Consider the following 25503-nt stretch of genomic DNA (forward strand, 5'->3'; position numbering starts at 1 on the left):
TTAAAATAGCGAAACACGTAAACATTTCAATATGGCCATTATGTTCAGCTTCTTCCGCCATACTACAGTAGCGTATCCGTTTTTTTTCGAGTGACGGACATTCAGTTAGTTTACTTCCCATTGCCGTCTCTTATTGACTACGCAGTTACAGTCTGGATGACGTAACCACGTCACAGATACGAACGGCTTGCCGGGCGCTGTAGTCCTTAACTATGCTGCCTGTAGCCCCACCCCGCTTCTTTGCTCTAGTCTCCCTCAACCCCTCACCCTCACCCTCACTCACCCTCAACCCCTCACCCTAAACCCCTCACTCACCCTCACTCACCCTCACTCACCCTCACTCACCCTCACTCACCCTCACTCACCCTCACTCACCCTCACTCACCCTCACTCACCCTCACTCACCCTCACTCACCCTCACTCACCCTCACTCACCCTCAACCCCTCACCCTCACTCACCCTCACTCACCCTCAACCCCTCACCCTCACTCACCCTCACTCACCCTCAACCCCTCACCCTCACTCACCCTCACTCACCCTCAACCCCTCACCCTCACTCACCCTCACTCACCCTCAACCCCTCACCCTCACTCACCCTCAACCCCTCACCCACCCTCAACCCCTCACCCTCAACCCCTCAACCCCTCACCCTCAACCCCTCAACCCCTCACCCTCAACCCCTCAACCCCTCACCCTCAACCCCTCACTCACCCTCACTCACCCTCACTCACCCTCACTCACCCTCACTCACCCTCACTCACCCTCACTCACCCTCACTCACCCTCACCCTCACTCACCCTCACTCACCCTCAACCCCTCAGCCTCACCCTCACTCACCCTCAACCCCCCAGCCTCACCCTCACTCTCTCACCCTCACTCAACCCCTCACCCTCACTCACCCTCAACCCCTCACCCTCAACCCCTCACCCTCAACCCCTCACCCACCCTCACTCACCCTCACCCTCACTCACCCTCACTCACCCTCAACCCCTCACCCAACCTCAACCCCTCACCCTCACCCTCACTAACCCTCACTCACCCTCAACCCCTCACTCTCAACCCCTCACCCTCACTCACCCTCACTCACCCTCAACCCCTCACCCACCCTCAACCCCTCACCCTCACTCACCCTCAACCCCTCACCCTCACTCACTCACCCTCAACCCTCACCCTCACTCACCCTCAACCCCTCACCCTCACTCACCCTCAACCCCTCACCCTCAACCCCTCACCCTCAACCCCTCACCCTCAACCCCTCACCCTCAACCCCTCACCCTCAACCCCTCACCCTCAACCCCTCACCCTCAACCCCTCACCCTCAACCCCTCACCCTCAACCCCTCACCCTCAACCCCTCACCCTCAACCTCACTCACCCTCAACCTCACTCACCCTCAACCCCTCAGCCTCACCCACCCTCACTCACCCTCAACACCTCACCCTCACTCACCCTCAACCCCCTCACCCACCCTCACCCTCACCCTCAACCCCTCACCCTCAACCCCTCACCCTCAACCTCAACCCCTCACCCTCACTCACCCTCAACCCCTCACCCTCACTCACCCTCACTCACCCTCAACCCCTCAACCTCAACCCCTCACCCACCCTCACCCTCACTCACCCTCACTCATCCTCACCCTCACTCATCCTCACTCACCCTCACCCACCCTCAACCCCTCACCCTCACTCACCCTCACCCACCCTCAACCCCTCACCCTCACTCACCCCCTCACCCTCACTCACCCTCAACCCCTCACCCTCACTCACCCTCAACCCCTCACCCTCAACCCCTCACCCTCAACCCCTCACCCTCAACCCCTCACCCTCAACCCCTCACCCTCAACCCCTCACCCTCAACCCCTCACCCTCAACCCCTCACCCTCAACCCCTCACCCTCAACCCCTCACCCTCAACCCCTCACCCTCAACCCCTCACCCTCAACCCCTCACCCTCAACCCCTCACCCTCACTCACCCTCACTCACCCTCACTCACCCACCCTCAACCCCTCACCCTCACTCACCCTCAACCCCTCACCCTCACTCACCCTCAACCCCTCACCCACCCTCACTCAACCCCTCACCCACCCTCACCCTCACTCACCCTCACTCACCCTCAACCCCTCACCCTCACTCACCCTCACTCACCCTCAACCCCTCACCCTCACTCACCCTCAACCCCTCACCCTCACTCACCCTCAACCCCTCACCCTCACTCACCCTCAACCCCCCACTCACCCTCACCCTCACTCACCCTCACTCACTCACCCTCAACCCCTCACCCTCACTCACCCTCACTCACTCACCCTCAACCCCTCACCCTCAACCCCTCACCCTCAACCCCTCACCCTCAACCCCTCACCCTCAACCCCTCACCCTCAACCCCTCACCCTCACTCACTCACCCTCAACCCCTCACCCTCAACCCCTCCCCCTCAACCCCTCCCCCTCAACCCCTCCCCCTCAACCCCTCCCCCTCAACCCCTCCCCCTCAACCCCTCACCCTCAACCCCTCCCCCTCAACCCCCTCCCCCTCAACCCCTCCCCCTCAACCCCTCCCCCTCAACCCCTCCCCCTCAACCCCTCCCCCTCAACCCCTCCCCCTCAACCCCTCACCCTCAACCCCTCACCCTCAACCCCTCACCCTCACTCACCCTCACTCACCCTCACTCACCCTCACTCACCCTCAACCCCTCACCCTCACTCACCCTCAACCCCTCACCCTCACTCACCCTCAACCCCTCACCCACCCTCACCCTCACTCACCCCTCACTCACCCTCACTCACCCTCAACCCCTCACCCACCCTCACCCTCACTCACCCTCACTCACCCTCAACCCCTCACCCTCACTCACCCTCAACCCCTCACCCTCACTCACCCTCAACCCCTCACCCTCACTCACCCTCAACCCCTCACCCTCACCCTCACTCACCCTCAACCCCTCACCCTCACTCACCCTCAACCCCTCACCCTCCCCCTCAACCCCTCCCCCTCAACCCCTCCCCCTCAACCCCTCCCCCTCAACCCCTCCCCCTCAACCCCTCACCCTCACTCACCCTCACTCACCCTCACTCACTCACCCTCAACCCCTCACCCTCACTCACCCTCACTCACCCTCACTCACTCACCCTCAACCCCTCACCCTCACTCACCCTCACTCACTCACCCTCAACCCCTCACCCCCTCACTCGCCCTCACCCTCAACCCCTCACCCTCAACCCCTCACCCTCAACCCCTCACCCTCAACCCCTCCCCCTCAACCCCTCCCCCTCAACCCCTCCCCCTCAACCCCTCACCCTCAACCCCTCACCCTCAACCCCTCAACCCCTCCCCCTCAACCCCTCCCCCTCACCCTCAACCCCTCACCCTCAACCCCTCACCCTCAACCCCTCACCCTCAACCCCTCCCCCTCAACCCCTCCCCCTCAACCCCTCCCCCTCAACCCCTCCCCCTCAACCCCTCCCCCTCAACCCCTCCCCCTCACCCCTCACCCTCAACCCCTCACCCTCAACCCCTCACCCTCAACCCCTCACCCTCAACCCCTCAACCCCTCACCCCCTCACCCTCAACCCCTCACCCCCTCACCCTCAACCCCTCACCCTCAACCCCTCACCCTCAACCCCTCACCCTCAACCCCTCACCCTCACTCACCCTCAACTCACCCTCAACTCACCCTCAACTCACCCTCACTCACCCTCACTCACCCTCACTCACCCTCACTCACCCTCACTCACCCTCACTCTCCCTCACTCCCTCACTCACCCTCACTCACCCTCACTCACCCTCACTCACCCTCACTCACCCTCACTCACCCTCACTCACCCTCAACCCCTCACCCTCACCCTCACCCACCCTCAACCCCTCACCCTAACTCACCCTCACCCTCACTCACCCTCACCCTCACTCACCCTCACCCTCACTCACCCTCACTCACCCTCACTCACCCTCACCCTCACTCACCCTCACTCACTCACCCTCACTCACCCTCACTCTCACTCACCCTCACTCACCCTCACTCTCACTCACCCTCACTCTCACTCACCCTCAACCCCTCACTCACCCTCACCCTCACTCACCCTCACTCTCACTCACCCTCACCCTCACTCACCCTCACTCTCACTCACCCTCACTCACCCTCACTCACCCTCACTCTCACTCACCCTCACCCTCACTCACCCTCACTCTCACTCACCCTCACTCACCCTCACTCTCACTCACCCTACCCCCACCCCCCCCCCCCCCTCCCCCCCCACACACCCCTCACACACCCCACACTCCACCCATCCACACACTCACCCTCACCCTCACTCACCCTCACTCTCACTCACCCTCACCCTCACTCACCCTCACTCTCACTCACCCTCACCCTCACTCACCCTCATCTCTCACTCACCCTCACTCTCCCTCACTTCACTCACCCTCACTCACCCTCCCTCACCCTTCACTCCTCACCTCACCCTCACTCACCCTCACCCTCACTCACCCTCACTCCTCCACCTCACCCTCACCACCCTACTCACTCCACTCACCCTCACTCACCCTCACTCTCACTCACCCTCACTCACCCTCACTCTCATCACCCTCACTCACCCTCACTCTCACTCACCCTCACTCCTCACTCACCCTCAACCCCTCACTCACCCTCACCCTCACCCCTCAACCCCTCCTCACCCTCAACCCCTCACTCACCCTCAACCCTCACTCACCCTCAACCCCTCACTCACCCTCAACCCTCACTCACCCTCACCCTCACTCACCCTCAACCCCTCACTCACCCTCAACCCCTCACTCATCCTCACACCCCTCACTCATCCTCAACCCCTCACTCATCCTCACCTCACCCTCCCACTCACCCTCACTCACCCTCACCCACCCTCACCCACCCTCACCCTCACTCACCCTCACTCTCAACCCCTCACCCTCACTCACCCTCACTCTCAACCCCTCACCCTCACTCACCCTCACCCTCAACCCCTCACCCTCACACAGTGCAATAGGTCTCGGAGCATTTGAGTTAGAGCTTTTAGAATTGTTTATGGCTTTTTTTATTTGTAATTCTTTAGCATTGGCTACAGGAAACAAAAATGCTAAAGATTTACAAAAAAAACCCATAAACAATTCTAAAAGCACTAACTCTAATGCTGCGAGACCTATTGCATTTCCAATGCTTGTTGAATTAGTAGGTGAGAGGTCAAATGTCATGAGCGGCAACACCATAAGAACTGACGAGAGTTCTTGAGGTAATCGTAGAGAACACATGCAGATGAGTTGCCTCTTCCAGGACGGAATCCTGTAATAGGATGTTTCTAAGTGCAAGGAAGACAGAGAGCAGATAAATGGGTACTTTTTCAGCAAGTTTGCCCAGAAACTGTTTTATAATCTGTAGCTTCTTCAGCATAATCTTGAACTCTCCAGCTAAAAGGGGAGAATTTATACTTTTCGACCAGTTTGGCAAGCATGTAGTGAACCCTGGTCTTTAAGAGGGGATTTACACGTCATTGTGACCTTTTTCAGAAAGGCCTCATCAGGTCCTACTTCAAATGATCTGGCTGGGAGGATGGAGAGTATGTACGACAGTTTGAGATTAAGGCTGAGGTTCTGAAGTTTCCAGCATCAAGTAAGTCTTCTTTTATCAGTGAGTCAGATAGGCTAGTGCGGTAGAAGTGAAAATTCAGACCAAAAGGGTCAGAAGTCTAGCTAGGTATTGGTGATAAAACTTAGTGATGCTTTTGGCTTTTACCATCTACTGATCTGTGACCAAAAGTGCAGAGTGCCTGTGTATCGGAGGCATGTGAAGCTGCTGGTGATGTCAGTTGTGTGACCTTCTGGTGACTAGAGGGGCTGACGTGCCTGAATCCTGTAACCATCTATTTCACTTCAGCACTATACAATTTCATTTGGTGCTCTTATATTTGGCTACTGTGGTGCACTTCTGGTCATTTTAAAAAGTGTTCATATTATGTGCTACTCCAATCAGACCAAAGCAAACGGCTGTGAAATTACAAGAATGAGATCATTCAGAGCCGCAAATGCTCCTTGGCAAAACCTTGTGAACCAAGTGACCTGCATTCTGGATTTATCCCGCTCATACCCAAAGTAGCTAGAGGTTGATGCACATGCTGGCTGGGAAGAGTTCAGATTCCGAAATGGGCAGTCTATGGGGCATCTAGAATGCCCGGGCTCTTCAAGCCATATTTGATACAGCAGTCTGGACACACTCCTATTATGAACCTCGCACTGCTTAGGGCTTTGAACAACTGCTAATCATTCACATGGATGCTGAAAGTTCAACCACCAAGAGACGACCAGTATGCTAACTTTTACATGTGACCCTGCAAACGCCAAGGCTACATTTAGGTTGAGGATACCAAAGGCCCCCTTTGATATGGTTTTAAGAGAGTAAACTCTCTTCGCTTCTTATGGGTTGGTGGCGGTCTGCTGGCACAGTCCCTGTTCCATACAATACAGGTGAAGTCTGAGTCCCTCCAATCCATGCCATGTAAAATACCTGCAGCTTCAATAACCAGGACCAGTTCTTGGGCTACTGTGTGTTGTAAGTGTTCTATTATACAAGACAGGGAACTCCTTTTGAGAGATGCACCATGCAGTATGGTAGTCCTCTATACATCTATTTTCTTGATCCACTTCCCCCTGCTGGAGTTGCCAGGCCGTTTCAATTGTTTATTTTTCTGATGTATGATAATAATAATAATCTTTATTTGGATGTAAAATATCCTTAAAAGAACACCACAATGATTCTGACAACAATACACGTTATTAAGAAAAAACGAACCAATAAAACAGTGGTTAAATGAAGATCTTCCAAATCACGTTATGCGGGTTCTTATTACACATGGGTGATTAAAAAGCACGGTCAGCACAGCTTTAAACAGAACATTAAAACAGAAGAGGTTTGTGATACTGACAATTAGCAATGTTGGGCTTGTAAAAGCAATCTGATGTTCAGCAAATAACTACGGGTTATGATAAAATAAATCAGATAAAACTCCGCAGCAAACACATCAATAGCAGCGGTTATGATAAAATGCGATCAAATAAACAGTTTTAGCAGCTGAGACATAGAGTGCAATTTAATTTAAACTATTGCTTAAAAAGGAGAAGCATGCATAAAATTATGATATGCAGAGCGTATATAGGTTGTAAGGCCTATGTTTAAAGCTATATTTCAGGGTTCGGAGCTGCAATAATTGCCTGTCTGAATACCCAACCTGTTCCACTCCGTTTTCAATTTACGTCTGCGCTGTGACATAAGGGCGGGCAAATACAGACCATGTGCTCCAAGGTTTCAGCCGTCTTGCCGCACCCTCTACACAATAAAACTTCTGACCTACGACGCCAAGAGGGCAAATCTTTTAAGAATAGCCTGTCACCCAATCTGATAGCCATGAAGCTAAGTTTTAAATACAGAGAGTAAGTTCAGGACAGGTAGATAGCAGGAGATAGCCGCCCATAAGAATTCATAACTGCTCATGCGTGTCTGCGTTTGGCAAAATGGCTTTGTCAATGATGAGGGAACTCGTTCTGACACATTTCTTAATGCTCCTTTTAAATGCTGTTGTGCTAGGGTTGAGGACCCATAGGTCGCCCGCAAACATTTTGCAGATGGAATCCTTAAAAAGGCGACCATACGAGCCCCCTGGATTGTTTTTCTGTAATGTCTAGCCAAACTAGTGACTAGTAAGCCTATGTTTGCTAGTCGAAGTTTATGACAAAGGTTTAAGTACGAGCCGATGTTAGAGACTTCATAATTTAAAAAGCCCAGTTCTAATCTGATCTGGGCAGCAGATGCATTTTTTGTCAAATGGAGGACTTTTTAATAAATTTTTGTCACGTGTTGGTTTAAGTTGGTGTTTAGATTACCCCTGGAAATCTCAATGCCGTATGACGAGGACGGCCCAATTTTTGCTCTCATGACTTCCTGTAAAGGTGATAAACTTGGGCCAGACACATTTTTTGAGAGCTATAAGAGGGTCACCTGTAAGATCATGGCTTTTACTGATATCTCACTGCGCTGTTTGACAAAGTTGCCGCTAGAGTCGAAGTTAACCCCTAAGTATTTATATGTGCCTCCTGTCACAAGGCTCGTATTGTTATACGACCAGCCACTGCCGACGTTACGTTTTCTTCCAAAGGTAACCACTTGGGTTTTCTTTAGGTTAACCTCTAATTTATTCACGGTGGTGTAGTTGTATAATTTATCCAAGAGCCTTTGCAACCCTACCCGTGTAGGACTAAAAAGAACCAAGTCGTCGGCGTAAAGAAGATTGCTTATTGGCGAACCACCCATCTTAGGTGGATGACTGTTTGTTTCATCTAGAGCAGCCGACAAGTCTGCTATGAACAGATTAAATAGAAGTGGGGCCAGCACACATCCCTGTTTGACACCTCTAGTTGTCATGATTTTCCGAGAGAGATGTGTGCCAGACCCCAACTTCACCTGAACCCATGTGCAGGAGTGTAATTGAATAATCTCCTCCAGAAGTTTTTCTGGGATCCCCAGTTTTTTTAGCTTTTCCCATAGGACAGCCCTGGGAACCCGGTTGAAGACGGCTTTTCTGATGTATGGTTTTGTGAGTTCACAAAAATAACAGAACATTTCCAATGTGAGCAATGCATTGTTTCTGTTTAAATTGTGATTTCCTCCAGTCACTGCATGGTAGATTAACACCATAGTATCAGTGCATTCCAAGATGAGTAGCTGCGGGAATCAAGTTGGCTGAATATGTTTTCTGGAAGCCTGACCAGAAGTGCCTGCCAGTCGTCTTAGGATCAGCTTGCCAGTTTGAAAATGTCCTGAGAATTAGGAACAGTAAACCATGGTGGAGGGCTGACCACGAGGGCAGCAAAGTACAGATGAGCAGCTAGAGTAATAAACGGGAAACAGCCACTACAACGCGGCCATTTCCACGCTGTACTTAACCACGCATGCTTTACAACACATGCGTGGTTACCACGTAAAGCCTTTACCACGCATTTCTTTACTATAAAATACGTAGTAAAGGAATGTGTGATAACGGTAGAACAAAAGGGGTCTGGGGGCCTTGGGGGGTTGGGGGGGGGCAAAAAAGAGTGAGTTTAAAAAAAGAAAAAAACACTTACCATAAAGACGATGATTTGTGCCTTTTGTCCTTCGTGAAATAAGCTAGCCTCCCTAACCAAGTAATAACGTACTTGTGTCCACGTACTTCCTTTACAAAAAAAATAGAAAAGGGATGACTTAACATTGAAGAAGGAGAAGTCTGTCTATGACCAACTGTGAGTATTTTTTTTAAATTAAACTAACTTTTAATGCTTTTAGGGAACATATAAGGAATTGGGGCAGGGATAGAAAAAAGCATTTACAATGAAAATGCCATTATCAAGCATAGTTATACAACGAAAATCGTTGTATAACTATGCATGGTAAAGGCATTTTCGTTGTAAAGCATATTCGTGGTAGTGGTATTCGCATTGTAACGCATGCGTGAAAAAGGCATGCGTTACAATGGAATGCGTACTATCATACAACCATAATAAACCTGCCTTGCAGTCGCTCACCTCACACCAAACCGCGTTTCTTCCTTTTCCTGCACACAATTTCCTTCTATAGCAGACTTCTCTGCCTGATGGGGCATGCAGCCAGTGCTGGACTGCCCCTACCTGTGTACTTAAAGTATGGTTTTTGAGACCTACTTATTTGGGTTTCCTTTGGCCTCTGTCTGATGCGGTTTAGGTCCATCACCTGCCTCCCCTGAATCCAAATGATCTCAAACAGCAAATCTTCCACATTGAGAGCAATCGAGGCTGCCTGCCCTTCTTATATCTGATTGAAAATGTGATGCTGGAGCTGAGATTATTATTTGCAATAAAAACCTGACCACTCTGGTGCAGAAAAAACAATTGATGGGCGGAATGCTGGACAATGCAAACATTCACCCCCCAGTCACAAAGATATGGGTTTAATCCTTCATTCTTTTGCTCACCACACCACCACAGCAGAGCCTAGGTGCAGCCAGTTTTTACAAGGAAGCGTATTTAAAAACAAGGACAGGCACAGGCACTGACTGTGGCACCTTCTGCACATGTTGCATCTCTTGAAGGCAGAGCCAATGTGAAAGAAGTGCGCGAGTGAAGCACTTTACTGCCTGCCGAAGCAGCAGTGGCGACTGAAACACTGAAGAGATCACGAGGAAAGCCGGCTGGGGCCCACAGAAAGACTGCTACAGTGCAGAAGTGACAAAGAGGTACTGACACGGTGGGGAGAACGTTAGGTCCGACTAAGAGAGATTGCAGTGCGAATGGGGTGGGGGGCGGGGGAGAAGGGGAGTGAGCGAGTTGAAGTGTGAAGCAGTTCAAACAAAAGTGAAGATCTAAGGAAGGGTAGGAGGGACTTTGGCATATGGGGGGTGAGCGGTTGCAGTAAAATCGAGACTACAGAGAAATATCTTGATTATATAGTTAGTGTCCAAATGCTCATGTTCCATTGAAGCAATGCCTCTTCAGCAATTATGCATGAAGTTTGGGCAACGGCTGTCAGCGGCCAGGGGAGATGTCCTCGGGGTTTCGGCTGCCAGCACAGTAGACGAGTTGAGCGGGGGGGGGCGGGGAGCAGAGCCTTTCAAGAGCGTTTTTTTTAGGCCAGCTTTGAATGCGAGTCACGGCCTGGCGGCCGTGAAGTGTGAAGCAGTGGGCAGGGAAGCAAATCCGCCTGGTTTAACTTTTTGGTTTCACCGCAATAGGTCTCTCTGCGGGACCTAAACATGTTATGGAGGTACAGGCCACGTTTTGGTAGTAATGGTTAGATGGGCCGAACTGCGAGGTACCCACTCTCTAAAAACCTTGAGAGCACCCTCAAACTCTCAACCAAGCTTGAAACAACTCACTCTAATCTTGAGACATTTTGATTCAGTGTCTTATACTTCAAGGAAATGTTCTGGCAATGCTTATATCCCATTTAGTTTTTGTTCATCCCTTGTTACATTTTAGTATTTGTATATCTGCACAATGCAATACTGGAAACTCTGGCCCATTAAGCCCCGTAAAGCATTGAGCTTTTGAAAAACTGGCTCTTAATTCTGTGAGGCTCTGCAAAGCTGGCTTGTAGGTTAACAATACACCATAGTTAGGCCTGTCCCCCCATTGCTGAAATTGTAGGGACCATCTCGCCATACAAAATGCGAGAGTGCTTGTTTTCCAAGCTGGAACGGAAAGTGGCTAAATATAATAAATGAATGTTATGCCTGGGCTATTGCTTGGAAATTATAATACTTTATCTTATCATCTTACATTAAAACAGGCTACCAACCAGATTTGCTTTTCCAAAAAATAAATATGGCTATACGTTTTGTAACACAGGTTGTGAGTAAGAATGTCCCCTGATTATGGGCATGAGAACACAAGACATGGCTCAAAAAGATATTTTTCTGCCCATGTTAGTGACAAGAAATTTTCTGCACTGGGTGCCACCTGACCTTGCTACGCCACTGAGTAGAAAGCACTCCCTCTCAGAGTTGTCACCAAAATGCCATATGGTGTCAAAGTAGTCCACATTTTAACAAGCAGTACTACATTACAATCTCTAGTCTCTAATCTTAATTGTTTGATCTTGGGCAAATAATATTCTCCATGTCCCCAGATCTAACAAGAGGTGGATGCTTTAAAGGAAGCTTAACGGAAGAAATAAATATCAAGGGCATATTTCCAGGACAGGCCCGCCTTGGTTTTGATTTGCAAATTTGGGGTTGTTTAACGGCAGGTGTCCACGTACCCTGTTAGTATTCGCCAAGGTGAGGGTGTCCCTGAAGCTGTTTTGTGCAGCACCCCTCTTACGCTGCAGCTCCTCTCTCCCAGCTACAGATCTAGCTCATAGATGTCTGAAATAGTGAGAAGTGGACACCATTCCAGACTTCATCAGATGTCTCGTTAGGCAGCTGAGCTAGCTGCTAGCAGGTTAAAATTGGGAGCATTTGGTATCCCACACCAGCTGAGTGTGGTAATGGGACAGACTAATCAACTGAGGTATAGATCTGCAAAAACCATGACCGTTGGCCACTCTACTTTCACGGTCTTGCAAGTACTTGACAAATATCCCGGAGAAGACCATGACAACTGCAGGTGGTGTCACTGTCTGACTGCACGGTTTTTGTTCTCACTGTATGGACACTTTTACTGCAGTTGGTAAATCTCTAGCAGGCTGAGGTCCTTTTGTAGCAGACGCTTGTGATCGTGTCCCTGGGTACTAGAGCCAAAGAGACTAGTTTTTTCATAGAGTGCTACGATATGGCCCTCCTTTGGGAGTCGGGCCTAGGGGCACAGCTGTCTAGCACGTGTGCCCACATTAAACCAATGGGAGGTCGAGCTCTGGGAGCCTCCTCTCTGCAGTTTCTTCTTTTGCTAACCTCTGCTTCGCTGACACAGGATCTGTTTTTTTGGCTTCTTGTTAGGGTCTCTGTTGACTTAAGCTTGGAAGAACAGAAGCAGTCTTGTGAAACTTAATGTATAAGGGTGATGCTTGTTACCGATGTGCGTGCATGCATACAGAGAGACAGCGCATGGTTTGGTTCAACACATTGAGGTAGTGCAGCCCTTCCCTGGACAAAATGGGTTGCTGGTGTCAGACATTCAGAACCCTTCACCTGCAGCAAGAATGTAACCCATCTAGACACCCACAAGATAAAGCAGGCCTTCTGGGATAATTCATGGGATTGAGCACAATATGACTGTCAATGAAACCTATGGCTGACTCAGACCGTTTTGTCTGCAACTGCCAGCAGGTCTCACTGTAAGTACAGTATGTTCTTCACCTGACTAAAGTTTATTATTGAAGCACTCCCAGACAGAGCCAGCTGGGGTCACTGTTGAAATTGGTGCTTGGGTTTCAACCTGTGTGTCTGTTAAATCTTCAGGACTACCATAGCTTACCAGCTGGTGGCACCTTGATAACATCACTTGTCTCACCCTCCCAGACACTGCTACAGAAGTAGCACTTAAACAGCCACAGCCAACCGGTACCACCATAGGTTTAGTGTTTGACTTCCCATTTGCCAGGCCCTTTAAATTTACAAGCACTTCAAACCCCAGATAGCATCTATCGATTTAAAAGTATTGCGTCTCACTCCAAACTGGTTTGTTAACGTCAGCAGTAGTTTCCTGCTTTCTGATAGGATCCATGCACCACATTCGACCTTTTCGCTTGCCCCAACCCAAGGAATTGCTGCTCCTGGTGGCAAAGTTTCTGCCACGTAAAGGTAGAGTTCGTTCTCTGATTTATTTAGCAACTCATTCAGGGGATTGTTCATGGTACCTCTGTTCCACTTTTACCCACCTACTTAATAGGAAAATGAAAGCTAATTTTGAAAGGAAGGTCCACGTACATGTCGCTGTTTTATCTGTGAAAGGGATAAGCTCAGAGCCCTTTAGCACCTCAAAGCGCATTAGTGGAGCTCAACATATCCCATCCCTAGCCTTCCGTCAACTTCCCTTGCATGTATCTAGGAAAGTCAAGATGTCACTTTAACATAGGTGAGCACCAGGAAACGGCATGGATTGTTTCCCCCCCTAGTCCTAACAGTTTGTGATAAACTGCTCCTAATGGAGCAGGACTCGGGCTAATTTGCTTACGGTTACACATCATTGGTAGTGGCACAATTAGTAAAATGAAATGGACTAAAATGTAAACCATAGTAATTACTAGTAACAGAAGATTAATTTAAGCATTCAAACCATCAGTGTTTGTTTTCTAAATGGGAAAGTCTAGGTGCAACAATTTTGCCTAGGCTTGGCCCCATGGCTTACTGCATCACTGGCTCAAGCTGCCCTTCACTGATTAGGCCCAACAAGACTAAAACGGGTCTGGGTTGCTTGTTTTCTTCCTAGCATGACCTGGGCTTTGTTGGTCCCTATCATCTGTAATGGCTGAATGAGTTAAAAAACGATGGCTGACTGCCTCCCAGCGCTTCTTCCAACAAACTTCTTCTTGGGTCTTGCTATAGACAATTTTAGCTACCTACGAAACCTAGAAAAAAATGCTGTCTGCCCCCTTTTGCCACTGGTTATCATGTAGTTTTCAAAATAGCTATTGTTTGGGTGGGCCATCCTTCAAGCCCATAGCATTTAGTTGAAGCTACATTATCCCATTACTCTCAGTGTTAGGTGTATGTCATATAGTCAGTCATAAGCTTTTATTCGATATGCAAGATATCTTATAAGCACATTTATAATGCAATCAATATAATGTACAAAAAAAATCATTGCCACAAGAAGTCAGTATAAGATATTAAAAGAGATAAAAGGACGTAAAAGCCCGTTGATAAATTAACTAAAAAGAGAATTAAACCGCTACTGACAATCTCTTACAACGAATAAGCCAAAACTGCTTTAAAAATTTAGCTGTTCCGCACACAATAGGGGGGGAAGTGTCCGTGCTTAGGATACGCAAGGCTACTAAATGACTACGTGTGCCCATATTTCGGCATAGTGGTTTTCGCCAGAAACTCCTAGGCCTTGCGTAATCCGGGCATTCAAATAAGACATGCGCAATGGACTCAACCTTATTCGGGCAACATGCACAGTTGGGAGAAGTACGGGCCGCTAGTGACCAATTCGATACCAAAGCACCTAGCGGGAGGGAACCAACTCTAAATTTAAAATAAAGAGCTCGGTCAAAGGGGAGAGTAATCAAGTCCAGGTAGGGTTCAAAGGCCACAGTGTCTTTAATTTGTAGGAAGGCGGCAGTGGACCTGCAGTGGTTGGAGTTTGTAATTAGACGCTCCGCAGTCCATTTCCAATAAAGCGCCTTGACAACTTCTTTTGGAGGGGCTGAACGAGATGACCAGCAGTCTCCTAGTCCGATATTCTCCAAAAGCTTTTTGGTGTCACTTAACCATCTTATCTTAGCCCAACCCCCCTGGCTCATTATGTCTCCCAGGGCATCAGCATAAGATTTTAATTCTTCGCTCCTCCAAATCCGTGTCCACAACAGGAGCGGGCGAAGCTGGGCCTGGTCTTTGTTTTTACATCCCGTGTCCAGCCATACTGGTACTGATGGTGTGCTCAGCGGAACAGAGATGAGAGATTTTAAAAGCTTGCTCTCCGCTGTCACTAGGGCATCCAATCGGCAGTGGCCCCACAGTTCTGCCCCATACAAGGCTGATGTCGCTACTTTGGCCTTGTAGATGTCGAGTACTGGGGTAAGTGATCTCCTAGTTGAGGCCCTGTATTCCCTCATGAGAGCTCCTCCTACTCTTCTATGATTAAGGACCATTTTATCAATATGGTTTGCCCAAGTCATCCTATCCGTAATCCGGATACCAAGGTAGTCTAATTCGGCTACTTTCTCTAAGGGGATAGAATTAAGTGTAGGTGGGCGGCCCAATTTTTTAGGTGGATTTACAACTAAGTATTTCGTTTTGTCCACATTTATTATTAACCCTTTTGCAGCACAGAACTCCTGGAATCGTGTTAATAATTTCTGCAGGCCTTGTGGGGTCTTCGAGATCAGGAGCGTGTCGTCCGCAAAAAGCAGGGTTGGGGTGCGGACACCTCCAAGACAGGGGGCGTCAGCTGGTTCTTGTTGAAGATGTTTTTACCACCCCATTCAGATATAGTGAGAATAGGGTGGGCGCCAAGACGCAGCCCTGTCTTACGCCCCTGGACACTGGTATCTTCTCAGTGAGCTCTCCGTTTTTACCCCAACGGACCTGTGCAAAGGTGTGGGCATGAAGGCTTATGAGAAGGGACAAGATGTAAGGTGGCAATCCCAACTCATGAAGCACCCTCCAAAGCTCTTCCCGGGGGACTAGGTCAAAGGCAGTCTTCAGGTCTATAAAGGCCAAGTAAAGACTACCCTTGCCTAGTTCCACCACCTTCCACCCCAAAAGGGACAGCCTAAACACCTGCTCTATTGTCCCATACCAGCCCGGAAACCTGCCTGAAAGTCTGATAGGATTTTATTCTCCTCCACCCAATGGAGAATCCTACCAAGGATAGCTTTACCAGCTATCTTTTGGGTGGAGTCTATCAGACTTATGGGGCGATAGTTGCCCGGGGTTTCCCTACACCCTTTTTTGTAAATAGGGACCACCACCGCCCCTTTCCAGGATTCTGGCACTACTCCTCCCCTCATAATATCATTTAGGAGAGCTGCTATGATCCTTCCCCATTCCGCTGGGTATGCCCTCATGAGGTCACCCGGAAGGCCGTCCGGGCCCGGAGCCTTGCGAGGTGCTACCCAGCCTATAACCCCCTCGATCTCTAAGGGGGTGAAGAGGTCATAGGCAAGAGGTTCAATTGCTAGTGTGAGGTTCCTCCCCACGGACAGTTCCCCATCTGGAGGGAAGTATAGGGACCCAAAGTGTTTTACCCAACTTTGAGGCGGGATGTTGCAGGGTCTCATGTCTGCATCGGATTTACTCCGTTTGCTTATGAGATTCCAAAAGGCCCCTGAATCCCTGATTTTACTAGCCTGGAGTAGGTCTTCCCAATATTTATCTTCCCACTCCCTCTTAGCCAATTTAAGGGACTTTTTATAGGCCTTCCTTGCTTCCTGGATCACACTTTGGGATTTGGATTTAACCGCCTCAGCCAACTTTGCCTTGTGGCCCCTACATGCTTGGGTGTACCAACCATCAACTGGTTTTTTAATTTCTTTATTGCCCGACTTTTTAGGATACAAGGTAAACACGTTGGTTAAGGCTTCAATCAGGGAGACCAAAAACCCACTCGCTTTACCCACCCCTTCTAGGGAGGTTCCGAGGGATGTTACCACACGGTTTAGATGGGATTGAATTTCCCCAACTTTTGCCTCAGATAGAACCAGTTTCGCCCATTTTATTCGTCTACCACAAGGGGAGACTTCCGACTCATCTGGTGGTACGGGTGCCAGGTTAATGTTGGCCCTCCTTAAGGGTTGCCACCACTGTTCCATTTTTAGGGAGAGTGAGTTGTGATCACTTTCTGTCGAAGGGACCACCTGCATGTCCCTTACATAAGGCCATAAGCACACATCTATCAGAATATAATCTAGCCTAGAGGTGTGTCCTGGTCTATTGTAGGTGTGGGCACCCCCCTATCCGAGGAACTCCTCCCATTCGCTGCCCTTAGGTTAAATTCAAGACTCAGGGAGTATATCTGGAGCGCCACTTCTGTCCACCTTTTAATCGGTGGGATGTCCAGTGCCGGGATCCCCCGCCTCGCATCCTCCTCATCTTGGTCGAGGGAAACGTCCGAGCCCAAGGGCTCGAACGTGCAGTTCATATCACCTGCAACCAAAGTGCGTGTCTTATATGGGGTGTTGTTTAGCAGGGTCTCGAGGAGAGATATTACTGGAGACTTTCTCCCACCCTTTGTACCCCGGGCATACACATTATAGACGTTTAAAACAATTCTTCCCCTTTGATCTATAAGGGTGATATTTTGTATGTCCGGGGAACCTGTGGTAAAGTCCACTACTCTGCAGTTTAGTGAAGCCGCGACCCAGATGAGAAGGCCGGCCGAAGGTCGCCCTCTCCCAGATTCCGAGACCAGTGCAGGGGAGGAATAGGAGGAAAATCCCACCCTATGGACCGGCACCAAGCTCCATGTTTCCTGAAAAAGGCACAAGGAGCGCTCATCAACCCATGCAGTAAAATCCGGAAGAGCCAGTTTTCCTGCAATCCCTGCGACATTCCAGCTGAAAACCTTAAAGACTAGGTCCGTCACAGCTGGAGGGTCGCTGGGCGCCTGAATGCCCCTATCTATAGAACTCCTCCGCAATATCCGAGGAGAACAGGGATCTTGTGGAAAGGCTATAGAGTCTCCCATCCCGCTTGCAAGGTTTGTTTGGGTGGGTGGTGCTCCTACTGGGTCTTCTCTGCTCACTGCTTTCAGTCAGCAGGGGCCTATTGCCCACATTTGGTTCTCCCTATTGCCCCCTACAACCCCAGCCCAGTGTTGACCAAAATTAGGGTAACTTACACTTCCTCCATTTGGGCTAACAAGGTGCCTAGGGTAAAAATACGAAAGATCTACCAGTTTAACCCCCGGGGCCCCCATATTTTTGATAGGAGTACAAATGGATGGAACTACTCTGGGGTCTTGGAAGTTTATGATTACACAATCCCCCTCCTGCATTTTTTTCCCATGCCCTACCCAGCCCACTCTGCGGACACTTAGGATAATGCCGTCCACACCCAGGGGGATTGGCTTGTTTGCCTTCAGCCAGTGGATACACTTGTTCTTGAGTGATTGATGGTTTTACAACTGGCCTTCCTTTAGGGGGGGCACATTAACCATGACAGCAACAAAAGGTTGACAGTCTGGTGGGAGGTTAACCGGGGGGGATCCGTCGTGCTGGATTACTGGGGGCCGGTGGGGAGGTAGATGGGGCAGAAGATTGGGTTACAGGCCTCGGGGCTTTCCCTGTCGTTAGCCCGTTGGATTTGCTACTCCCCTCTGGTTTTTGTTGGGCTTCCTTTTTACCACTAGTTATCTGTTGCTGCTTTTGTGGAAGAGGCTTGGGCTTATTATTGTCAGGCTCTATATGTGTTGATGGTCCCTTGTGACTTGGGCCTGCTTTGGGATGGGGAGGAGATTTAGGAGTTGGGATTACTGGACTATTAGGAACAGCTTTATTTTGAGATATTAGGGGCTTAGGGCCTCTCTGAGCTGGTTGTTCATTCCCCTTTGAACCCAAGTCCTTATTGTCAGTCACTCTGATTATTTGTTTAATTGTTGTTTTGAGTGAGTGAAACCCGTCCAGGGTTGACTGCTCTAGTTTGTCAATCCTCTCCCCTAAACCCTTGACTTGTGCTAGTAACGGTTTCAAGAGGGTATATACCTTCTCCAAAATGTTTTCAACTGTTACTAAGTCAGGTGGCTTTGAGACCTTGGCTGGGTGTAACCCCCTGGGAGAGATCAGAACATCCCCTTCTATATCGGTTTCGTTCAGCATAGGGGCACCCCTTGTAGTTCTCGTACTAGAAACAGGAGACTTCCTTACTCTTTGGTAGAGGGCGGCCTGTCTCACTAGCCTACCCTTTTTGCGTTTACGCGGCTTTTTAACTAAGGGCAAAAACTCCTGCCTAATATCAGGAGTTTCGGTGTTAGGTGAAGCCCCAACTAACTCCCCTTCTGATATAGCTGTGGGGGGAGCAAGCGATTTTGGGGACTCAGGATCTCTGATGACTTCGCTTGTGGGAATAGGTGGTAATGATGTGGACAGGTTACTAAGGCCACCGTCTTCCACTGTAACTATAGGTAGAAGAGCGGCCAGATTTTCCAGCCTATCTATATTTTGCTCAATACCAATCAACTGGGGGGGGGTCTGAGGGAACGCCGACCACACTAGGAGGAGTACCTACTTGAACCCGGACAATGGCTGGTGTGAGCGACTGGGCGACTGCCCCCAAGGATGAGCGTCTTGAGGGGAGGTAAACTTCAGATAGACGCCGCTCAGACATAGCGATCTCCTTTTCAATCACCGCCGCTACCCTGGTGATAAAACGGTCCATTGATCCTATGACAGGGCTCGCGGCATTTGATCCCCTTTCAACTTCGCTCCTGAGAGGCTTTCCTGAACGGGTAGACATGGTTTGGGCAACAGAACGGGAACAAGCACTGGGCGTGTGTCCTCACGGCTGGTAGAAAAGAAAGGGACGTGGCCCAGCCCAGCCTCTGACAGCCCCAGACTGCCACAGACTGCCCGCCCTTTGCTCGGGCTTCGCTCGGCGTCCCGCTCGCGTCCCGCTGAGCGTCAGGCTGTTTGCTAAGTAGTGGGCGTTGCAGGCGGGGGCGTGTCTGAAGGTGGGCGCGTCCGCTCACAGGCCTGGGGAAGCAGGGACTCCTGGTCTTCTGAGTCCTTGCTTAGCGCCGGCGAGTTTGTCCTTCCAGGCGCCTCCCAGACACAGCACGCAGCCTTCACCTCTCCCTCGAGCAAGCCGCGAAGCGGCACCCGCGGAGCGGGTGCGGCGAGGAGCAGCGGCAAGGAGCACAGCCCAGCAGCAGGTCAGTGTGGAGAGCGCGGGTCCAGCAACAACCCTCAACAACTTTCAGGTGGGTCCTATAGGCCTCCCAGTAGTCCTCACTCCATGCTGCTTGCTTACTTCCCACCCATTTATTTCCCCCTGCCCACCCTCCCCTCACGTTAAACGTTTACTGCTGTTTACTTCATTGCCCATCTCCCTGCTCTCTCACTCCCCATTTGTTCTGGTCATTCCTCTTGCTCCCTTGTCGGGTCCCTCGTAATCCCTGCCTTCCTCATTTATACCCCTACTACGGTCATTCTTGCTCCTGCCTCAATCGTCTGTTGATTGCTCCCTGCTTTGATTATTGTAGCAAACCTCTTTAGAGCTCTGCCTTATAAAGTGTGCAGGTCGTTTTTAAATCCCAATGATCTATAAAACCTAGAATTATTAGGGCGTCTTCTTGAAAAACATATGAAATGCACTCAGAATATTAAGTATAATTATCATAACATTGCGCTGTGGTGTTTATTTAGGTCATACAAAAGTAAGCAAAAATCATCATTCTTGTGAAGGTGAACATGTAAATGAATGTGTTGAAGCCAGGCGCTGTGATTTTCCATGTTCAAAAGCAGAGTTGCCATTATTTGCCAGTGTTCTTCCTGTTCTCAACAAAATAAGATTAAATGGGCATCTGCTATGTTATTTATTCTCTGATGTGCCGAGTTTGATACTGCAGTGGTGAACGCATATTGGACCTTTAATAATGGCTATATGTACCGTACCCTGCAACGACAAACATGTGTGAGTGGCACAATGGACCTCTAGTCACAGGTTAAGGTACTGCAGCGTGCTTCTGGGAAAGTGTGGATGCATCTTCTCAAGGGCGACGCTTAATGTTTTTTTCCGAGCATTGTCTTGAGCATCCCACGGAGCCATGGTCTTCGAATCCTGCTTCGCCGTCTCAGAACTCACTCTTCTTCATTTGACTAGGTGCGTTATCAGCCCACTGCTAACTCTTGCCATTTCCCACTCCCTTTCAGCTGGTGGATTCCACGCGTGAATGATCAGGGAGAGGCAGCTGGCTGTGGGCAGACACTGCTAGAGTGGGAGGAGGCGTCAGCCTCTGCTCTCCAGATGTTAACTGGTGCAGGTATCCCTCAAACTTTCATTCTGCCTTCTATTTTTCAATTCCCTGACATGCCCAGTGCCTTTCAGTAATGAATCAATCCATGAAAGTGGACTCGGAATGTAATCCTTTAGAACCCAAGATTGTGATGGAGCCGCTTGACAAAAAAGGCATGTCCCGCCCCTACAGATCTTGAGTGGCTAATTCGCCAGCCCCACTTCTAAGCTTGCCAGGAGGACGTACTACGTAGGCCACGTTGAGGATGAGTGGTTGGAAGCCAAGATGTCTGTGAGATGCCTGGTCACCTCTGTCTAATTGAGGCTAATACTGTTAAAATGTTTATGGAACATATCATGACCATATCAAACATTTTAGTGCATGGGGAGAAGAAGAGCATCACTGTCCATTTTGTCGTGCGGCTGGAGCTGATTTTTTTCACATGGTGTGGGCCTGCCACAAGTGATCAGTTGAGATTGGTCCAAAGTATATAAACGGATAAATGGCACAATAAGGGTTGCTTTGTAATCTAACCTCAGGTGATTTGGGGCATTGAAGGGGATGGGAGGGGATAACCCCACGTCCTAGCGGGAACTGGTTTCATGGTGGTAAAATGAGAATTGCCAGGCATTCAATGTGTGCTGATCCTCCTACGTTGAAGAATGTCTCTGGGCCATGGACCTTAGCGCTGCAGTGGGAAAAAACGGTTTTCAAAGCGCATGTCAATCTGCGAAAATATTATAAAACTTGGGTTGTATGGTGGGACCATTGTTGCTGAATTACAAATGACATATGGGACGGTTGGAAACCAATTCACGAGGTGATGAGGCTCTTTGATGATTTATGTGAATGAATTGTTTACTGTGGCAGCGTTCTCTTCCTTTATGTTGATATGAAATAAAAAAATATTTTAAAAATAGCCGCTTTATCAGTACTGTAAGGGGGTAGGTACTGCCTGGTACCTGCTCTTTTTTAATGTAAAAAAAGGGGAGTATCTGCACAGCTGCAGCACATTTGGTGGAAGAGTATTGGCACTTCTCAGGAGCAAACAGGTATGCTAAAGAGTGTGCAGGGCTTTAAGTAGGTTGGGACCTGCTGGTGCTCAACACCAGCAGTTTTTAAAAGCAGGTGCTGAGACTGGTTTCTATCTGGCTCTGCATTTTTACCCTCCCTGTAAAGAAAACCCAAAAGACTTTGCAGTAATACAACCCATCACTGCCTTTGATGTAACTGCAAAGAGCTTTTTTCAGTTTTATATTGCACAAATTTGGAGCACTTTTCATGAGCACCAGTTACATTAAACAAGGACATATTCTTTTCTGGATCACAGGACTTCGGGCTCGAACCTGTTTTCTCAGCTCGAAGGATGGCTGCTCTAGCATTACATCACAATCTTGCCTACAAGAGTGGGTAGCATTTTCCGTATTGTGTACAACTAAGTGATAAAGGGTTGTTGCTTATTTATCTTATGCAACTTACAACAATTGACAAAGCCAATAGTTCTGGATTGTTGTAGGTGTAATGTTACTTGTGGTATATATCTGGATGAATGAACAGAAGCAGCAAAATACCAGTGGGGCAGCACACTATGCTAAGCACAGATTTTTAGCTTAAGTGTTTTAAGTCATGCCCTCATTTACAGCAGCCACCCGCTTATAGGAGATCCCCCCCCCCCAGTTTTTTCGTCCCACTTAAAGCCCTGAACATTTTTATATTTCCATTTAAAGCATTGTTCTTTATCTTGTTCTCCTCTGACTCCACTGTACTACAGGGAAGGAATGCCATGTCATTGGCAAATCACTCTCCATACTCCATAGAACACCCCTCCCTCTCCACCAGCTCAGCATGCATTCTGTCGCAAATAAAGTTGGCTTTACACAAATCCAGGGTGGCCGGCATGACTTGGTAGATGGGTTAGAAATTTAAATAAAGGAATAAACCTTACTTTGAGACCGGCTCCTGATTCTTCTGTGCTCCAGCTCTCCTGAGTCTGCTTCCAGGAACAGGAAGCAGGCAGCCAGGCTCCCTCCCCTAATCAGTGTTCTGATTGGTCGGAGTGCTGTGAGCATGGAGAACAGCTAAGTGCGCATGACTGCTTTGGCAGGCTCCAGATGGCCGACCAAATGGTAATTGTGCGCTTGAGTGGGTAAACCACTCCACCCCTACCCTGCTCCGTGGGCAGAGCAGCCCCACCCTCCCGTCCGCAAAGGAAACCTAACGTGATAATAATAACTTATTATCACGTTATGTTTCCTTCTAATCGCACTGTTTAAAAGCCATAACGGAGGAGCCGCCACTGAGAAAGCATGCCCCCATATGCACAACTGCTCCTCATAAGCACAACTACTCATAACCTTGCTACCTAGTTAGTGTTTGTCTAGAAAACCATCTGCACAGGCCAAACTGTAGAATTCCGCCTCCTGTTAAAAAGCGGAGTCTTTTACCATGCTTATTTATCCTTGCATATAATTCTGAAACGAACGTGATCGTGATCCTATCCACGTTATTTACTTATTAGTCAGCGCAAACCAGTAGTAACTAATATATGTATCAAGGTTTTACTAACCATACACTCCTAGACAACAGGAAACGACGAACCAATGATAATCCCAGAACCGTACAAGGCACCACGATTACGAAAGCGCTTCGGTGCCGTACTAATTTCTGGTAGATGGTGCTATATAAAGCACGATAACATAACATCAGCAGATGCGACCACTAGATTTGGAAAGTGGTGGTTTTTCAGGACCGCACAGTAACTTTTCAGCTTCCGGCTGGTAGGGCAGTGCGTCCCGTACACTCGCCGCGTGTATTGGCCCCCGCCCCCCCGACCACAGAACCACCTCTGTGCTGCGCGCCCCCCGTGAAAGAGGCAATTGAGCCCCCGTGTTTGCACAGACTCGGCGGCTGCCAGAATCCCTATAAGGTCCGTTGTTTGCCTGTGCCACCTTCCTCCCCCACCTTCTTCCCGTTCCCTCCTCTTCCTCCTCCGACCATTGGCTGCGGGCGGGGGGCCGGGCCAGGGTTTCTGCGGCTGGCTGCTCCAGCACGAAGGTAGTCGGACGAGTTCTGGGAAGGGAATAGGGTCCTGGGATCCGTGCTCTGTTCAGCCTCCGCGCCACCACTAATCTTTCTGGGACTCCTCGGCTTTGCCTCCCCCCATCCCTCCCCTCCCACGAGCCCCCGTCCTGCTCCTTCTCCCTATCATGGTCGGCGATCACAGCAGCTTCAGCGGGGACCGTCCCGGACTCTCTCCCACCTCCAAGACCGGGTTAAGTTGCAAAATGGTCCTACAAGCCGTGGGGAAGGTCTTGAGGTAAGCAGTTTTGTCTGCGGGAAGGCGCTTCTGTCCGACTGAACTAGCGATCTGTTAGTTAGTCAATGGTGTGTAGCGCCACAGAAAGGGCGTCAGGGCGCCAGACCGCTAAAGCTTCTCAAGAGGCATGTTTAACCGCTGTACCGTTGAACTTGGTGCGCTAGATGCGTTCGATTATTCTGTGATTTGTAGGCTTTCCCATGCACTATTTTGAGACAACACAAATAGGCACCTTTTTGGAGTGTCTTGAGCCCATCGGTGGTAGGGGGGGGGGGGGGGGGAGAGATTGGCGGTAATGTGCAATTTTTCCACCGTGAGATCTAATTCTCCATTGAAGTTTAGTTCACAATAGCAGTGTGTTAGGATGTTAGTCCCTCTCTTCGGGCTTTTATGGGACTTCAGTCACAAACTTTACATCGCGTCTGTGAGTTTAGTTTCTGGTTGTAGGTCTGTGCAGAGACTTTAGTCACTCGGTAAGTGGTGGTCTCCTTTAGGAGTTTAAGTGGTGGTCTTCTGTTTGGAGTTTAGGACTTGTTACCCCTGGTCTCTGCCGAGAGACGGTCGTTTATTTCTTCACTGGCCTGTTGTTGTATTGCCAGCTATGAAGATAGTCCCTCTGTGTGTGCCTCTGGGAGATGGTCCATTGTCCTCAGTGTGTGTCCAAAGTTCAGTGCTTCAACTTGGTCTGTGTTGGGAGCTTAAATCCTCCCTTTCGGTGTCTGGAGTCTCTTCCACTACACACCGAAAGAGGAGTAAGTGCCTCAGTCTGGGGGGAGGGGGGATTATTTCCTCGATTTCAGTCTCTGCTGCAAAATTCTTTCTGCGATTTTATCTCTGCGGACTCCAGTCCCTCGTGCAGGTCTCTGCTGAGAGAGTTGGTACAAATGGCAGAACTCCGTTTACAAACGGCCCTCGCCGTTGTAGGGATTGCATAGTGGCCATTCACAACCAGCAGCCCTTCCTCCGCGTGATTGACATACATACGTCGATATATCCGGGGTTTTCCCACCTGCAGCCCTGTCCAAGCCCCCTACCCCGACAACAAAGGATGCCGGTGCCACTTGTGTGAAGGCCTGCCCTTTCACCACCACCCTCTTATCCCCATCCACCCCCATATTCTGAAGCTGCT

General features: G+C 49.6%; 1 protein-coding gene across 3 annotated transcripts in view; it reads left to right on the forward strand.

Annotated features, from left to right (window-relative positions):
- Nucleotides 1-25503, forward strand: part of MOB2 (MOB kinase activator 2) — a 334675-nt gene that overhangs the window by 212886 nt on the left and 96286 nt on the right. Inside the window, exon 1 of one of the 3 annotated variants that reach the window (XM_086957726.1) lies at nt 24111-24374. The exons of the other annotated variants lie outside the window; for them this stretch is intronic. Coding sequence (XP_086813852.1) covers nt 24265-24374 — 110 coding nt within the window. The 5' untranslated portion in view covers nt 24111-24264. Of the gene's footprint in view, nt 1-24110; nt 24375-25503 lie in introns of those variants that run through there. 3 annotated transcript variants of the gene reach the window in all.

Source organism: Lissotriton vulgaris, chromosome 2_1 (assembly GCF_964263255.1).
Source record: "Lissotriton vulgaris chromosome 2_1, aLisVul1.2, whole genome shotgun sequence".
NCBI classification, from domain to species: Eukaryota; Metazoa; Chordata; class Amphibia; order Caudata; family Salamandridae; genus Lissotriton; species Lissotriton vulgaris.